The sequence below is a fragment of the Eutrigla gurnardus genome (genome assembly GCF_963514095.1).
Source record: "Eutrigla gurnardus genome assembly, chromosome: 21".
Taxonomy (NCBI): domain Eukaryota; kingdom Metazoa; phylum Chordata; class Actinopteri; order Perciformes; family Triglidae; genus Eutrigla; species Eutrigla gurnardus.
Window position 1 is genome coordinate 2,327,972 of NC_139932.1, and position 18,444 is coordinate 2,346,415.

The 18,444-nt window shown below is 44.9% G+C and overlaps 1 protein-coding gene across 9 annotated transcripts in view; it reads left to right on the top strand.

Moving 5' to 3' along the window:
• The first annotated feature begins 2,144 nt into the window (after positions 1-2,144).
• LOC311031910 (NLR family CARD domain-containing protein 3-like) overlaps positions 2,145-18,444 on the top strand; it is a 52,354-nt gene continuing 36,054 nt past the window's right edge. For 5 of the 9 annotated variants that reach the window (XR_014599118.1, XR_014599119.1, XM_084038487.1 and 2 more), the window contains exons 1-6: positions 2,145-2,244; positions 13,220-13,414; positions 14,727-14,849; positions 15,735-15,851; positions 16,858-16,924; positions 17,081-17,303. Coding sequence is in view for 7 of the 9 variants with exons in the window: in XM_084038487.1 (XP_083894613.1) it covers positions 14,728-14,849; positions 15,735-15,851; positions 16,858-16,924; positions 17,081-17,303 (529 nt within the window). In the remaining 2 variants the exon portion in view is untranslated. Of the gene's footprint in view, positions 2,245-5,736; positions 6,004-6,179; positions 6,297-13,219; positions 13,415-14,726; positions 14,850-15,734; positions 15,852-16,857; positions 16,925-17,080; positions 17,304-18,444 lie in introns of all 9 variants that reach the window. The other 4 variants (XM_084038483.1, XM_084038484.1, XM_084038485.1 and 1 more) reach the window with 4 other exon arrangements.

Consider the following 18,444-nt stretch of genomic DNA (forward strand, 5'->3'; position numbering starts at 1 on the left):
GTCCTCGGTGATTTCAACATCCACCCGGGAAAGCTGCACTCATCTGAATTCATTGACTTCTTCTCCACATTTGACCTCACACTCTCCCCCTCTCCCCCATTACCGAACCGGGAACCAACTTGACCTTGTCTTCACAAGATCCTGTGGCATCTCGGCACTCTCTGTTACCCCGCTCACCGTGTCCGACCACCACTTTGTGACTTTATCCCTCCCCATGAAGTCCACCACATCCCTCCCCTCTACGCCTCAAACGGTCACCAGCCGCCGCAACCTGAAATCCCTCACTCCCTCCACTCTCTCCTCAACTGTTCTTTCCTCACTACCATCCACATAACAATTCTCCTTAATGCCTACTGAGGAAGCCTCCTCCATCCTGATGTCCTCACTCTCCTCTTCTTTGGACACTCTCTGTCCCCCCACCTCACGACCAGTCTCATCTCATCATCTCGGCCTCAGCGACTAACCATTGCAGTGTATCCAGAACGCTGCAGCATGCCTTGTCTTCAATCTACCCAAATTCTCCCATGTGACCCCCCTCCTCCGTGACCTCCACGCATCCAATTCAAAACGATGACACTGGCCTTCAAGGCCATCAATGAAACGGCACCCATCTACCTTCAAACACTGGTCAAACCCCACCCCGAAGCGAGCACGTCACTCCTCTACTTCAGCTGGCCGGCTGGTACCACCATAGCTGAAATCAAACAAATGTCGCTCAGCAAAGTCCAGAGTCTTCTCTGTTCTGGCGCCTCAGTGGTGGAACGAACTCCCGACTAATGTCAGGACACCAGAGTCATTTGCCATCTTCTGAAAAAGGCTCAAGACTCACCTGTTCAGACCTCACCTCGACTCTGCATAGCATGACCCACTAACACCCCCCCCTCCAAAAAAAAAATCTTACCTATAGCACTTTGAACATAGCACTGTTGCTCTTAAGGTATGTTTGCAGAACAGCTACTACTTTACTCAGATGAGGACCTAACACTTGTTCTGTTTTTTAGCTCTTACCTTATCTGCAATGATATGTTGTGGTTTCTTTGTTTCTTTCTTTTGACAAATGTACTTATTGTAAGTCGCTTTGGACAAAAGTGTCTGCTAAATGACCTAAATGTAAATGTAGTGTATGTGCGTGTGTGTGTGTGTTTAGATAGAACTGTGTGTGTGTGTGTGTGTTTAGATAGAACTGTGTGTGTGTGTGTGTTTAGATATAGTATTTCGGCTCCTCCCCCAACGAAGCTCCGTGTTGAGATCTAAAATGATGTTGCGTATGACAAGCGAGGCTTCATTTCGGGCTCCTGTTTCGCGATACCGTTTACAGTTGGCGACTATAAAGATGCCTCATACACGAATACTAACTAGTGGGTTTATCATTATTATTACACATCATCACATCATTATCATAAAAATGGGCACATGATCACAGCATTGTAGGTTCAAATCCAAGGTGGACTTGCATTGTAGGCCTTCCACTTTCACTAATATATCACTTTATCATTATTATTAGACATCATTATTGTAATTATTACTACTGCTGATCAGATTACTAAGAACTGGTGTAGTGGTTAAAAAGTTGGACTCAAAGTGTTCGAATCCAGGATTGAGTTGCATGGATCGATGACTTTATTATTATTATTAAAGTATTACTACTATCATGTTTCAAAGGGTAATGGTGGTGTAGTGTCACTGTCATCATAGTGTTGTAGGTTCAAATCCAGATCTGAATTTTACAGAAAATTGGCCAACAGAAGGCATCATGGGAGCTGTAGTTTCCTATTGTGGAGAAAGACTAAATGCACCTTTGCATAGGCTTTTTGGTAGGATTTGAATATGGTGCATAATGTTTGACATGAAATGTGTACATGAAAGATTATGAATTATTATTATTATATATTTGTATTTTAATTAATGCATTTGATGTTTATTATGCTATTATTAGTTGATTCATATTTTGATATTTGACATGGGATATGGGTTGATATGTTATTTATTATTGTTGATTATTGTTATTGGGCTATTGTGGTGAGTGAGCTGTGATGTTTGTGTTATGCACATGAGAAGTGAAAGTTCACATGGAACATGGAACAGGAGGCTGTTTCTGTGGTTAGACTGCAGCATTTCTCTCCGCCTCCTGCTGATCACATCTACTTTCCAAACGAGGCGTGTCTCATCTGGAACCAGCCTCATATATTCATGTGAAGACTGAAGCACTTGCTGTCTGTGATCACCTGTCAACGGCGGCCTGAGGTAAGCTGACATCAGCCGATGGTAACTTGTGATGACTGATATGTGGGCTGCTCGTGTGGTGGCTCTGTGGTGCGGTTCACGTTGGTGCTGGTTTACCTGAGACTCACCTGTGTTGTTGGTTGGCTGGATGGGTGTAGAGATACCATGAAGTACACAAGTCCCGTACTCAAGTAGAAGTATGCATACTTGTGTTCAAAAATACTACAATTCTACTGGCTGTTTGTTGACCAACTGAAACTCTCGTCAAATTAATAAGAAAATATACATAATCGTTAATTCCCCTCAAATGTATTAAAACTGAAGTAACAGCCTGTTTTGAAAATGTGATGAGTAGAAAGTACAAATATTAGTTTAAATGTCGAGACGAAAAGTTGTCAGAAACATAAATACTTAGGTAAAGTACAGATACCTCAAAACTCTACTTAAGTACAGTAACCACGTATTTGTACTTTGTTACTTCCATCTCTGGTGAAATGTGATTAAGGAACGAAGACGAGCTCTTCTTGTCCTGTTTCTTGTTTGTTTGTTTACTCCGTCGGCTGCATAGCTGTGAAGTTATCGAGTTCACCAGCCGTTTGTGCTTATCTCACACAGAAAATTTGGCTCATGTGGGACACGCCTTATCTCCAGTCCCTTTATTTCCTGTTCTAACCAAATATAGTCATCAGGATGTTTACTACGTTTAGCGTGGACATCATGTGACTTAAATGATGCAGCTTCAAGGGGGCGGGGTCACAAAACCATGACAAGATATACAGGAGGGAGAACAGCGACCTCTGTTGGTCAAATGAAAACAGTACGTTGATGAGAGCGACTAAACAGAAAACGAAACTTATCACATGTAGCAAAGAAAAACACATTCCTGCAGAAGACATTAACACACATTATTTGCAGTTCCTTCTTTTCCTGTACCTCTGTTCGTAAACAAACAAAATACATACAAATGTATGACTGCTGGGTCATTCCGTGTCATTTCATAACATTTCTTAAAATCTTCCCACCTGACCATCACAGCATTTCCTGAAAAAAATCTAGTCCGTAGATACACTTGTTGATAGGTCAAATATTAAATATTAGGTCTTTACTGTCAATAGTTTTCTCATGAAAGATCATTGAATGAAGGGTAGTTTAGACGGTTTTCGGCATCATACTCTGAAAAGCCATTTTTAAACAGCAATATCTGGAAAACTATCTCACCTGTAGCCTTCAAATCTTCTACGGTGTATTTCTGTTACTAATAGCCTCCAGACATGGAATATCAGGGGTGTAGCTCAAGTATAACCTAGTATGGTAGGTTCTTAAATCCTGATATTGGTGGGTTTTTGTAGCCGTTTTTGGTACTGCATATCCTAATAGCCTACTAGTAAACATCACAGCAGGGCAATAAAAAAAGACTCCCAAGACTTCCATTCCTACAGAGTTGAATCTTTATGCTCAAATTAAGATTATTATTTGATTGTGTAATCTATGTGTATGCATATACTTAAAGTATGACAAAATGTACAGTCTTCAATATTATGCTATCATATGTTTGTTCATGGTTTAAGACATTAAAAGCTGCTTTCAGCATGTTCAACTCACATTCAAGGACTTATTGCCTCTGTAAATACAACTGTGCTAAATTTGAATGTTTTCGTAAGGCTAAATTTATCAGTAGCATTTAGTCACATGTAAGCCTTTGGTAAATGGTAAAACATTTAAAACACAGTTGAATTGCCCTGCTGTGATGTTTACTAGTAGGTTAATAGGGCATGCAGTACCAAAAACGGCCACAAAACCCCCACCAATATCAGGTTATTATAAAATCACTGTGACAAAATGAGGCAAAACACCCTCCCAATTTTTTAATATGATTTTAACAAGAATTTGATCTTTCAAAAAAAGTAAGTTTGGACCTGATACTTGTCAGTTTTTTGGAATATGGCTCTGAAGTGCAGTGAATATGTGTTAACTTCCATTTTTGAGCCTTAATATCTGTGAAACTAGACCATATTTTGGAGAATGTTTACCCTACCACCAGAGATAGAGGCAGAAGTGATAGAAGTCTTCTTTCTGCAAAAATGGGGGCTCAACAACTCTTCAAATTTGCTATTTCATTTCGACAAGCCACATTTTGGGAGAAGTTTAAGTACCTACCATACTAAGTTATACTTGAGACACACCCCTGACATTCCATGTGTGGAAGCTATTAGTAACAGATATACACTGAAGTATGATGCCAAAAACCGTCTACACTACCCTTCATTCAATGATGTTTCATGAGAAAACTGTTGACAGTAGAGACCTAATATTTGGATTTGGACCTTTATATGGATTTTTCCTATTAACAAGTGTGTCTTTTTACTCGAATTTTTACAGGACATTCTGAGATGGTCAAGTGGGAGGCATTTGATGAAATGACGCGGAATGACCCTGCTATGGTGTCTGAAGCAGTACTTTGTTTAAACCATAAATGATTGGAAAATGTAATATAATATATAATATAAATAATTAAATGATTGGCGAAGCAGCATTTTTCACCCAACTTACCCTCACCATACAAGGCATGTGAGGGTCAGTCGGAGTTACGGACGCTTAGGAGGTACAGAAAAGGTGACGTATGGCAAAGTGGTTTCTGCAGGAAACATTGATTAAAAATAACCATAAATTAAAATAACTCATTACGATAAAATTCACACATACTCAACAATCATTAAATGATAAATAATATTGACAAATATAAATTGGAAATAAAAATTGATAAAGTGCATTTTTACTTCTGTTACAACCCCCACTGAATTTTATCGAACATGAGCACAAGCTACACAGTATGCACCAAAGAAAACACCACATATCCACACATCACAAAGGGTCATCATCAAGAGAGCCAACACCAAACGTATCCCACAAAGGATGAAGTGGTATGAGAGCAGCGCATATCTCTCAATCCAACAACTGGCAACAGGGTGCCTTGTACACCTCACAAGACCCCAACACATAGTGCAGTGTAGGCCCATGACAGAAAGGATAAGAGAATTGAGGCATGTTATACCAATATGAAGAAAATTTCAGAGCCATAAAAGCATCGGCCATCTGGTTAAGGTTTCAATTAGCAAAAGTTCTGACCAAAGATTAGCAAACAGCCTTAACATTGAACTTGACCTAAACAACATCCTGCCTGGACATGGTTTGTATCAACCTGTTTGCAGGTTTGACTAGGCGACCAAATCTTGACCTGACCTGCATCTACGCATCCGAACCAGAGTGTTTGATGCATTGCCTGTCTGTGTCATGGTGTCAAGATTGGGGTCAAGCAGTCTCACATGTGCTGGAACGTCCACAGCTGTCACAGGGCCAGAGTCACAGGTTACAAATTGATCTGTCATGTCATCCTCCGGTGAGACCGAGGCGGCCAGGGGGTCAAATGTTATGCTCATTATGGCTGTAGCGTCCAACTCTGACAGACTTGGCATAGACAGCTGTGAAATCCATTCCATGGTCCTCCTCTCATAGTCCACAGGCTCCGGATCAGCCAAGGGGCCCTCCCCCTCCCCCACAGTCACAGGTGAGTTTCTGTCACTTTCAGCATCAAGGTGTCCACTAGCTCCACCAAGAGTTTCGCTTTCTCCCTCGTCATCGGTTCCTGGAGCTGAGGATCCTGTGACAGGCAATATCAGACATTCCACATGCGTCACCCACAGGGAGGAAATTGACCAGCATCAGCAAGTTTCTGTGGATCACCTTCTACTACCCAGTGACTGTGTCTCGGATCCTGTACATGTGAGTCTCAGTGTTCATGTCCACCACAGTGTAGATGGTTGATTCCCACCGATCAGCAAACTTCTTTTTACCTCTTTCCTTCCTGTTGGCCAAGAGCACTCTGTCGCCGATTTCAATCCTGGATCCCTTCACTTTCCTGTTGTACAGCTGAGCATGTCTATTCTGCTCTTTCGCAGCATGGTCCTGGGCAATCACCATCACCTCCCTCAGAGCACCAGTGAGACATGTCACATACTTATCATAGCTCATCACAGCAGAGTCATGAAGGACAGAACGGAAGAGGACATCAACAGGTAAGCGAGGGACACAACCAAACATGAGGTAAAAGGAGGGATAGCCCGTCGTCTCATGAGCCATGCAGTTGTACATGAAGGTCAGAGTCTGCAAGCGCCACAGCCAGTCAGATTTCTCTTCAGGGGACAACGCACAGATCATGCAACCCAAGGTCTGATTGAACTGTTCCATTGGGTGGTATGGGGTCGTGTGTGATTTCTTGACACCTGAGACCCTGAGGAGCTCACTTATCAGCCGACTTTCAAAGTTAGCCCCTTGGTCACTATGGATCCTCTCTGGGAATCCGAAGACACAAAAATACAGATTCCAGAGAACCTTTTCCACCTGCTTAGCTGTCTGGTTTTTACATGGAAATGCCTGAGCCATTCTTGTGAAATGGTCTGTTATCACCTAGACATCAACAGACTTCTTTCTGGAGTCCTCGGCAGACCAAAAGTCAATACAGACCAACTCCAGTGGCCTAGATGACACTATGCTCTCCAGGGGACGTTATGCTCTCCAGGGGAGCCCTCCCCTCAGGCTCAACCGATGCAGAACTTCAGCCTTGAGCGAGTCAGGAACAACATACTGGAAACGCTTTGCCTTGTTTTTCTGGTCCCTGGAAACCCTGTACAGCACACCATTGCTCACAACGAACCTATCCCAGTGCTTCAGGTATCTTGTGACAGAGACAGACTCTTTCAAGCTTTCCCTCCGAGAAGGCCTCCGACGTCTTTCAACATAGGACAGAACACAAGAGAGAGTCACGGAGGTCTTTTTCAGTGTAGGCAGGTAAGGCATCCTGTCCAGGTGGGACCAACTGTGGTAGGTACTGCAACATTTCAACAGCGCGGGCCCTCGGACCAGCCTCCCACTCAACATGCAACTGTAGCACCGCAGACACATCCTCAACAGTGACAGACTGAATGTGCATGTGAAGTGGACTGCATGCAGACTGGGCAATGTCACTCACTGGGGAGATTTTCTTTTGGCCACTGGACGAAAAGAAGGCATTTTGGACAGAAATACTCAACATATCTCTGACATCAGCGAGAAGACCTGCATAGAGTTCAGCGAGCAGCCCGTGGCCAACACTCTCCTTGACAAATGGTACACGGCTCAGGGCATCAGCTACAACATTCTGCTGACCAGGAACATACTTCAGTCAGGACCACTTTGTCAAAAATAATCTTTATTTCTTGCACAGTTTTATTTGGCGGTATGGTACTGTTCTGGGACTCCCTGCTATTCCACGCGCTTGCGTGGAAAGCCTGAGGCAGGAAGAGCACCTTCCTGCCCGGCATAAGCAGGGAGCGCAGCAGCAAAGAAAACCCAGAGCAGAGCAGCCAACATGAATACAATGACAGGAGGAGCTGGGGTGGAGGTGGGTTGCGAAGTGCCATCAGAGGAAGCAGGACGGAGGGTCGGGCAGGAGCTGTTTAAATACCCCGCTCTGAATGCAATTTACCAATAAGGAGCGGACACGCAGAGTCAGCTGAGCCATCAGCTGATCTGTACTGACGGCTAAGCTGTTAGAGCTTGACGTCGTGGCCTGCCGGAACTAACGCTACGCTTGATTTGATGTCAAAGTCGTAACTCGCCAACTTGGCCACTCAGCACTGCTCACAACAGTCCAGCTTCGGCTTTGTCAGGATGTGAGTCAACAGGTTATTGTCTGTCCAAACTGTGAACTTGTGACTGAACTTGATGAGCGATGAGCGTCCTTCAGGGTCCTCCTATTCAACCAGCGAAGGTCTGTACAGATGCGCAGATCTCCATTCTTTTTCCACACAAGCACCAATGGTGATGCGTATTCACTGGTCGATTTCCGAATGATTTCTTTTTCCTCCATCTCGCTCAGCACTTGGCGTAACTTTTGGTACTGAGCAGGGGGCACTCTTCTGTATGGGAGTCTGAATGGTCTGCTGTCTGACAGGTGTATGCAGTGTACAAATCCATTCGCCTCCCCACAGTCAAGATGGTGGCGTGAAAAGACGTCCTCGTACTGCAGGACAAGGTCAGCCATCTCTCACAGTCCTCTGACACTGCATGACTCAACGTCAACGGTTATGAGCCCAACTGACCTGAGCTTGTCTTTGGTAGAGTCTGCATCAGCCGAAGGTGGCACAGATGATTGGGTGCAGCTGACCAGGGGAACTCCTGAGCTCTCAGTAACATCCACATCCTCAAGCACTGCACAAGAGTCGACAGCCAGTTTTGCATTGCGCCTCACCAGCACAGGCTTGTCGGATGTATTAATGAGCTTCAGGGGGACCCACCTGTCTCCCTACAGCACAGTTACAATCTTTGCAACCAAAACACCCCTTGGAGCTGAGTGGGACGGCGTGGGCTCTGTCATGACGCCGCTGCCTGGAGAAACAGTGTTTTTGGGCAGATTTCCCCAGATGAGATACTCACGGCCAGGCTCGAGTAACGTGGCTGAGTTACACCTGACCGTTCCGACCTTGTCAGGAATGTCTTCACCTCTCCAGGGGCTCAAACCAGAGAGAATAGACGGGAACTGTACAGTTTCTGGATCCCCGGTTGGGCAGGGGCCGGACACTGTCTCCCAATAGGAATCACATAGCTTAGACTGATGCAGGATGTGTTTTATAACATTGGTCCCCAGTATCAACTCGCCATGCTGTCCTGAAACAACAAGTGTGGGGACCGACATTTTACAGCCATATACTATCTCTACATTAAAAGCACTCTTTGGCTTCACACGAAATCCGCCACATCCAACAAGAACTACATACACATCAATCTTTCTTTGGTCCGTTATCACCCCTGCGTCTCTCAGTTTCATCTCAGCTGTCTCACTGACGCTGCAGGACATCGAGCCACTGTCCAACATTCTGCCCATCTTCACTGTTCCACCCATCACCACAGGTGTGTAGAAAAGACTGTCACTGCAGCCAACTCTGTGAATGTTTTGATAAACAACAACTTCAGGGTCATTACATGAGTCTCTCACGGATGTGTACATTTTCAATCATTTTCAAATCAGACGTCATCAGTTTGGGAGTTCGTGGTGTGACCTGTACTACCTCTCTCCGAATACAGGTCGGCTAGTTTCCCTCAGACTGGGATCGGGGGTTTTTATTAGTAGGGCAATCCAGTCTGGTGTGGCTGGGGGCAAGGCAGGCAAAACACAGTCTTGTTCAGTTGGATAGGAAGTATTGCGCTCCTGTATTTTCTCCATCATCTCCTGAAACATGTCGACCATACAAGTGAGAAGCCTCTCTTCTGACTGTTGGAGATTTTGTGCCACAGATGGCACAGAGACATGTCTTGGAGCCTGTTGAGATTCACCTTGAACTGTGACAGATGCTGAAGAATGGCTAGGAGGATGGTACATCTGGGCCTGGAGAGAGGAAGGCGAGGGACTCGGAGTGTGGCACTGCTCAGACGCTACCAGGCTTGACGATGGTGGACTGGACTGCTCAGAGGCGACGGTGGCAATGTGACTTTTCAGCTGTGCAGCACCAGTGGTTCTGCCACTAGCCCTCAACTCTCTCTGAAAATCATCAATCCTCAGCTGAACATCACGTGAAGTCCACTCATGAATTGGCTTACACTTTAAGGTGCAGGACAACTCTGGGTCAGGGCAGTGTTAGACGAAAATGAGAGCCAATTCATCATTCATGTTGTCTGTCCGCTTCCCTTGTCTGTGCAGGCCCTCAAGAGCTACGTCTGCTGCTTTGTTCAGTCTAATCCAGTAGTTGACTGGATTTTCCCTGTCTGAGGAGAATAGCATAAAAGTCTGCGAGGGGGAGACATGAGGGCGCATCACTGAAATAGTGAAGAAGAACATTGTATGTCAGCTCAGGCTTTTTCTTAACATCAACGAGGATCAACGCGCAAGGCAATCTTCACAACATCTCTGGCCTTGCCCATTAAGCGGCTCATAATTTCTTCTGCTTGATCGTACACAGGAATCTCCTGCTTTCTGTTGTTGGGAATGTAGCAGGAGCAGATTTGGTTATCAACAGTTAATTATTAATGTCAATATGATTATCAGTATTAATAATTATATTTAATATATCATCATGATATAATCATGAATAAACGGGGCACCACCCTGGGATCAGGGAAAAGATAACCTAAAACTGTATTCAGTCTCAATATAAAGGTTTTATACTCACACGCCAATCATCGTGATCATTGGCATAGAAATACAAAACCAATCGAACAATTAAAAAGGCGTGAAGTTCGAGCACTGGCCTTCACAACCTGCTGTTATCCAGTGACATATACACAACAAGCACAAGAGACCGCTAGTTATAATATAATAAGATTTATTAAAATCAGTAATAATGATCACAATCAATAACACTGCAATTAACAAAGCCTTATTACCTAACTACCTAACACACAAAACTAAGCTAAACAGAAGGAGAGACACACGTGGAGTGTGTGTGTGTGTGTGTGTGTGTGTGCGTGTGCGTGTGTGTAGAGAGAGAGAGCGAGAGAGAGAGAGAGAGAGATATGGCCGGGCGCGACCACCAGATGGAGCTATCCCTCACAGCGTTCAGGGGCGGAGCCACTGACGCCAGATGGAGTAGCGAGAGGGGGAGAGAGAGAGAGGGAGAGATGGCCGGGTACAGCCACCGGCTATGTCCTTAGCGTCCGCCGGAAACAGCTGGCATAGGACACGTGTGGGGCGGCGTATGTGTGCGTGTGTGTGTTAGCGGGCCACAAACAAAGAGAGGGGGAGAATGCGCGCGCAATATTCTGAGGCTCAGGAGGCGTGTTACTATCACACGGGGCTCGTGAATGAACTGGCGTCCATTCAGCGGGACCGGTCCCTTAACTGATAGTAGACGCTTACTGGGCTCGCGAATATGGCTGAGGTTTAGTCAGAAACACCGTTACAGAAATCAACCCAGTGGCGTGGGTACACAATCAGCATTCAAATACAACACGGAAAGCAACGGACTCGGTGGTCCGTGATCAAAACTTAAAACACGTTAACAAGAATTACAAGCATATCCTACACTATCAAACTTATGTATCTGCCCAGACTGATAGCCTCTTACTGGTGTCGTTGCGCAAGCTGCGAGTCCGTCCTGGCGATGACGGCGTTCCTTAACGCAGCGGTAGTTCGTGGGCCCCGGCGTCAGCGGGGGACGTGATGAGTCGGCTTAGTCCAGACGAGAGCGGAGCGTGTTTCCTCTCGTTGATCAAACTCGAATAAAGAAAACATTTTGTGTTTCTTTCTTCCGCGGGCGGCAATATAATCGCGGCTTGGTGATTTCAGTCAGCTTACTTCAGACAGCGTCTGGTAGCTGGAATGCAGGAACCGGTTTTGTACCTCTTGTTGCAGGCGAACACAGAGATAATCGCGCGGTTTAGCGATTTCTCAGGATCAGGAAAACGTGGAAAAACAGTCTGTAGCTCGTCTGTAGTGAGATGACTGTGGCCTAGGACAAAGGAAACACTGCAGATGTTATAAGTTGGTCTCCTGTTGCAGCGGTATGCTGCGGTAGAGGAGACCACCTCCTGTTGGTGGAGAGAGCTGGAAGCAGGAAGAGCAAGAACGCGTTCTTAAGATGGCGCTGGTTTATATAGTTCACGGCTGCTGCCTGGGACCCCCTGGGGTACCTGTGGTTGTCAGCCAATAGGGCACCAGTTGTGTGACGTTGCACTTCGCACCTAGGTGATAAGTGAAACTAAAATGGCGGTGTAGTTTTTAATCCCCTTTGTCCCTTTGTTCTGACCGCATGTGTAGGCTGTTGTAGGCCGCATTGTGTAGTCCTAACGGTAAGGTCCCAACACTGTGATGATTCTTAGTCAAGTCAATACAGTCCTGGACTGGGTATTTGTCAGTGCTGTCACCTCTGAATGACTGTAGTCCTTTATCAGAGTTAACATGAACTGTCACACGTGGGGGGGCATGTCTGTTAACATCACAGTTTGTGTTCTGGGTGGTAGTAGCAGTCTGGTGATCTCTGGTCATGTTCACAACACCAGCCGACATCAACTTTGTAACAATAGATTCACCAATTTGAGCACCTAACTGCCCTACCATATCTGTGAGATGGTGAATGGCATCAATATCACTGCCAGGAGTCGAAGTGTGGGGGCCCTCCCTCGTGGACCCACTAACAGGAGTATTACCTGGGCTCTGACCTAAACCTGTAACTGTACAATCATCAGACATGAACTTTGAGCGTCCCACAGCCCTACTGTCAGCAATCTCACTTAGCCAAGCACCCCTACCTCTTGGCAAACTCGGACTAGCAAAACCCTCCATAGTTATTTTAGCATCTGCTTTCAACTATTTAATGTATTTGCGTTGTGTAAATGTATACAGAAACATGTGCAGTAGAACACGGTAGTAAAAAAATGAATACAGCCGTAATTTCATGTTGTCGCCCTAATCCGCAGTCTTTTGTAAAATAACCACACAACAACCTTTAACCGTAGATCAGGACGGCAGCACAGCATCCACGGCGAAGAGCATCAAGCTGGTCTGAAGATCCAAAAGGTCACGGCACCAGTGTAACGGATGTCAATAGGGCATGGAAGTAGACGACCCAAGGACTTGTTTTCCCGCATTTATTTTCTGCAGTAGACATTAACACACAATATTTGCCGTTCCTTCTTTCTCTGTACCTCTGTTCCTAAACAGACAAAATACATACAAATGTATGACTGCTATGGTGTCTGAAGCAGTACTTTGTTTACAACATAAACTATTGGAAAACAATAAAATGGCGTAGCAGCATTTTTCACCCAACTTACCCTCACCATACAAGGCATATGAGGGTCAGTCGGAATTACGGAAGCGATGTACAGAAAAGGTGACGTATGGCAAAGTGGTTTCTGCAGGAAACATAACTTAACATACTTGACAATCATTAAATGATAAATAATATTGACAAATACAAATTGGAAATAAAAATTGATAAAGTGCATTTCTACTTCTGTTACACAGATCTACATGTGAAGTACGGGTCACATGGAACAGGAAGTAGCTGTTTCTGTGACTAGACTGCAGCGTTTCTCTCCGCCTCCTGCTGATCATATCTACTTTCCAAACGAGGCGCGTCTCATCTGGAACCAGCCTCATATATTCATGTGAAGACTGAAGCCCTTGCTGTCTGTGATCACCTGTCGACGGCGGCCTGAGGTAAGCTGACGACAGCCGATGGGAACTTGTGATGACTGATATGTGGGCTGCTTGTGTGGTGGCTCCGTAATGCGGTTCACGTTGGTGCTGGTTTACCTGAGACTCACCTGTGTTGTGTAACGCTGGCTGGCTGGATGTGTGTGGAGATACCATGAAGTACACACTTCCTGTACTCAAGTAGAAGTACGCATACTTGTGTTCAAATTTACTCTGGTGAAAGTAGATGTACTGGTTCTACTTCTTTACTCAAGTCAAAGTGTAAAAGTACTGGCTCTGACTTCAGAAAGTAAAGTATCACTATGAAGGACAATTCTACTGGCTGTTTGTTGACAAGACCAACTGAAACTCTCGTCAAATTAAATAGAAAATAAATAGTCGTTAATTCCCCTCAAATGCATTAAAACTAAAGTCACAAGCCTGTTTTGAAAAAGTGATGAGTAGAAAGTACAAATATTAGTTTTAACATGTCGGGAGGAAGTACAAAGTTGTCAGAAACATAAATACTCAGTAAAGTACAGATACCTGAAAACTCTACTTAAGTACAGTAACCACGTATTTGTACTTTGTTACTTCCATCTCTGGTGAAATGTGAAGACGAGCTCTTCTTGTCCTGTTTCTTGTTTGTTTGTCGTCGGCTGCATAGCTGTGAAGTTATCGAGTTCACCAGCCGTTTGTGCTTATCTCACACAGAAAATTTGGCTCATGTGGGACACGCCTGATCTCCAGTCCCTTTATTTCCTGTTCTAACTAAATATACTCATTGGGACATTTACTAGGTTTAGCGTGGACATCATGTGACTGAAATGACGCAGCTTCAAGGGGGCGGGGTCACAGAAAAGGGGCATGGCTAATGTCAATCAGAAGCTGTCAGTGACATATAGGATTCTGACAAAATCAATGTTGAGGATATAAAATAGTCATAAATAATTATCAAAGCAACAAAATATGCATCGAGTTGTTGGAAATGTGTTTTCGTTTGTTGTTCTCTAGTCGTCCCACTTTCTCAAATCTGATGCTAATGTGGGACAGCATGCTTTGGGTCATCAGGGATCTTACTGAATCAAACCAGGAAGGAGAAACTACCTGCAGATGTCAGACAGGGCTTCATGGCAAATACAGTCGGTCCCGGTCTAAACACTGATTGTCTAGATAACTAGCACATACTCAGCGAGCTCTATAGCTAGCAACATTAGCCTGCCAACTAGCCCTCCTTGGTCTCATGCTGGTAGACAGTGTTCTGTTCTCTCGCTCTCTCTATCGGATTCATGAAGCTTAACTAGTGATAATCTTAAATCTAAATGTGTTGTATCAGGATGCAGCAGCAGATACCAGACTCCCCTGGACCAGGACCTGGACCCAGCTGTGTGTCCATGAAGAATGACCAGTCTATGGGTCACTCTATTGTATTTAAAGCTGAACAAGCTGATGATGGAAGGTAAGAACTGAACCTGAACTCTCCTTAGAGGATAAATCAGGTCTAGACCAGCCCCCTTAAACAATAAAACAGAGTCCACCAGCCCTAAATCCTGCAACCCGTCAGGTCTTCTGAGCCACGATGATGTGAGAGAGAGAGTGTTGTGTTTCACTAAAACTCTATCAGAAAGGACCAATTAAATTGTTTTTAACTGGGATTAAACTACAAAATAATAAATATACAATCAAACCTTAAAGAGATAGTGAGGAGAAAACCTTCTGAAAGAAAAGACTCATAGATGCCGAGAAACGTTTTAGAGAGAAGCTAACTTGGCTAACATGAAGGCTAATGACAAAGAAGAGTAGTGGGGAGGCTAAGCTAAGAACAAAAAGACACCAAACTCAAGCACCGTCTTCCCTCAACTCTTATTTGAGGTTTTAAGGTAACTGATAATGCCCGAGGAGGTGTCTATTATCAGGAGGTAATGGACTACGTGGAGGCCAGAACTGTCCGATGCCCAGTGGAGAGTTAGCAACCAAAATGTAAAGTTTTTTAAGAGTCATAACTCCGTTTTCCCATCATTGTCACCCCATACAGTTCTAATGCAACGGAAACCTGCTCCAGTAAATAGGACGGACCTTAGATGCGACTTGGCAACGGGAGATATTTCTAGTCCGCTCAGCTACAAACCACAAAGCTAACATTATGCTGGCAAAACTCTGAGTGCAGCACTAAGACTGGTGTTCACATGTCCACAACGTGGTCTCATGTGACCCAGATCCATTTATAGTATGGACACTGACACTAGCATCAACTCTCAGAACATGATCAATATAATGATAAACAGACCAAACTGATTCACAAAGCTCAACTAGTGAGAATCTGATAGTGTATTTATTGTATCAGGATGCAGCAGCAGAGACCAGACACCCCTGGACCTGGACCCAGCTGTGTGTCCATGAAGAGTGACCAGTCTTTGGATCCCCTTATTGATTTTAAAACTGCTAAAGCTGCTGATGGAAGGTAAGAAGTGAAACTGATCTCTCCTTAGAGGATGAATCAGGTCTAGACCAGCCAGAGAAAAGTTAAGAGTCAGAGAGAAGCTAACTTAGCTAACATGACAGCTAATGCCATAGAAGATGAGCTAAATTAACTCAACTAAGGTAAGCTGGGTTCACATCGGAACTACTTAAAAACTCAGTTCATCAGCATCAGACTCCAAGTAGGTCTGACCAAACTGGGTACTTGATGCATTAGGAGACCGGTTTGGTCTAAACAGGTAAAGAAATCGAGAGGAATCAGGAACAGGCAACCGGTCAAAGTCCAGGAACAGGTACGAAGGGAGAAATGGATATATTTCAGGCCAGGATTCAGGTTTTCATGGGAAGCAAAGGCATTATTGGAACTTTTTTAACTTTAATCATCCATTAACAGACAGTTCAAGGCAAGCAAGCAGCAACCAGAGAGGCAATCTGTCAAGTCTGTGTTAGAAAGACTCACACAAGGACCAACAGCAGCCATATCAAGTACAGTTCACCAGCTACACCATCTGGCCCAAGACCTGAATTGAGTTGTCCTGCAGGTTTGAGAAGCCAACAACCCCCAGCCCACCTGCACCGAGGATCCATGGGGAGGATGTGTGTCAGCTTGTCATGTTGTTGTTGGAGAACTCCTTCAGTAAGCTGTGTGCAGATTTGAGTCCTGAAAGGTCTTTGAAGAGTAGCGATTACCTCCAAATCACTGTTTTAGAACTCTGAAAACCGATGAATCTGGTATTTAGACCAGACCAGAAAGCAGGGAATGCTTTAGGGGGCGGGGCTTACCTGCTGATTGACAGGTCCATTTAGAGTCCAACAGACCAGAATCCAGATGGATCCAGTAAGGATGCCGCTCTGCCGCTTGTGTTCATCAGAACTCGAGGATTCAAAACCGTAGTCCGCAAACCAACGGGTGATGTCGCCATGACAACATCCACTTCTAATCTACAGTCTGTGTTTTAGTGACTCTCTGAACTTGGTTTTCTCCACAGAGTTCAGCAGATCTCAGAGGTTTCATTTACCCGGCAGCATCAAACAGACCTGGACTCCATATTTAAGGTGAGTACATGTACAAGCTCACCTTTCACTATTAACCACATCGACTACAGATTCAATGCTGAACTGGTTCTAGTGGTCTCCATGCTGCTCAGTCCCACACATGAATCCCATGTTGGGTTCTTTAGAGTTCATGTTCAGTTTATCCTTCTGTTCCAGCTGCTGGAGAAGAACATCGGCACTTTTGTGAAGAACGAGCTGAAGAAGATCCAGAAGGTCCTGAGTCCAGATTACCTACAATGCTTGGAGAGTGAGGAAGAGGAGTTGTTGGACGGTGAGAATGAAGAGCAAAGGAGGAGAAGCAGAGAGGCTTTTCAGAAGATCACAGTGCACTTCCTGAGGATAATGAAGCAGGAGGAGCTGGCTGACTGTCTGCAGATCAGTAAGAGGATTTTAACAGATTTAACATGGTGGAAAGAAGAGAAGGATTCAATATGAAGAACTTCATATTTCCAAACTCTTAATAGGCTGCACACAACTTAAATGTTTGTTACATGTTCGGATGTCAGAATCGATATTCCAACACTCAAGTTCTACAGAGTTCAGACAGGATCACGACCGTTTCAGAGAAACAGGTGTTACACTTCACCCAGTGACCGTGTTAACTGGTGACTTTCAGCTCGTAGGAACTAAATTGTTGGTAGATAAAAACACAGATGTATTTAAAACGGGCTTCTACGAGGACACCTCCATGTTCTCTTGGTGTTTTTAATGATGGCATATCAGCGTGGAGGATTCCTCTATCAGGATATTTAGAAATCCCAACGGTACTATTTTCAACACCGTCATCAATACCGTCTTCTTTCAATAGCCCCTTTTAGACAGACGGTTCCGCCGTAATGGCGGGAAGGCGAGTCAAAATATGCCGCAAACCGCTGCGTTTAGACAGAACTTTGTTTGCGGCGTAACGGTGTGTGCGTTTAGATAGAACCCCCGCGTTGCGGAACAAGTGAGACGTCCGACTGCACAGCCGGCGTCTCGTCTATGGACTCGTCGGCCGTGTGACGTATTCAATGAGCGTGGGAAATCTGAATAGCTCGAGCTATTCAGATTTCCCACACTCCCACAGCGATCGCTGCATCAAAATAACTAACAAAGGTCAACTATAACGGCGGCCTTGTACGAGCAACTACCAGCGTTTTATCTGCTTCGGATCTACGCTTTGAGCTCGTTAAATCCGCTGGCGGCGTGTTGCCCTGGTAACGCGTCTTCACTTCTTCACGTCTTTTCCGCCTCGGGTGCTCAGAGCGTTTAGATAGAACACTGTATCGCCTCATCTCGCCTCTGATGCGGCTCTGTGACGACCTCCGTTGGGTCTCAGAGGCGTAATATTCTGTTATGCCTTACCGCCTCGGCGAGCGTTTAGACTGACAACGGGGCGGACTAACGGCGGAATACTCCCGCAACGACAAGGCTGTCTAAAAGGGGCTTATGATGCTGTATTGCGATGTGTTGTAGTGACCAGCAGACGCCACCAGAGGTCAGTGTCTCTATAGTGGAACAGGAAACTGAGCTCAGAAAGA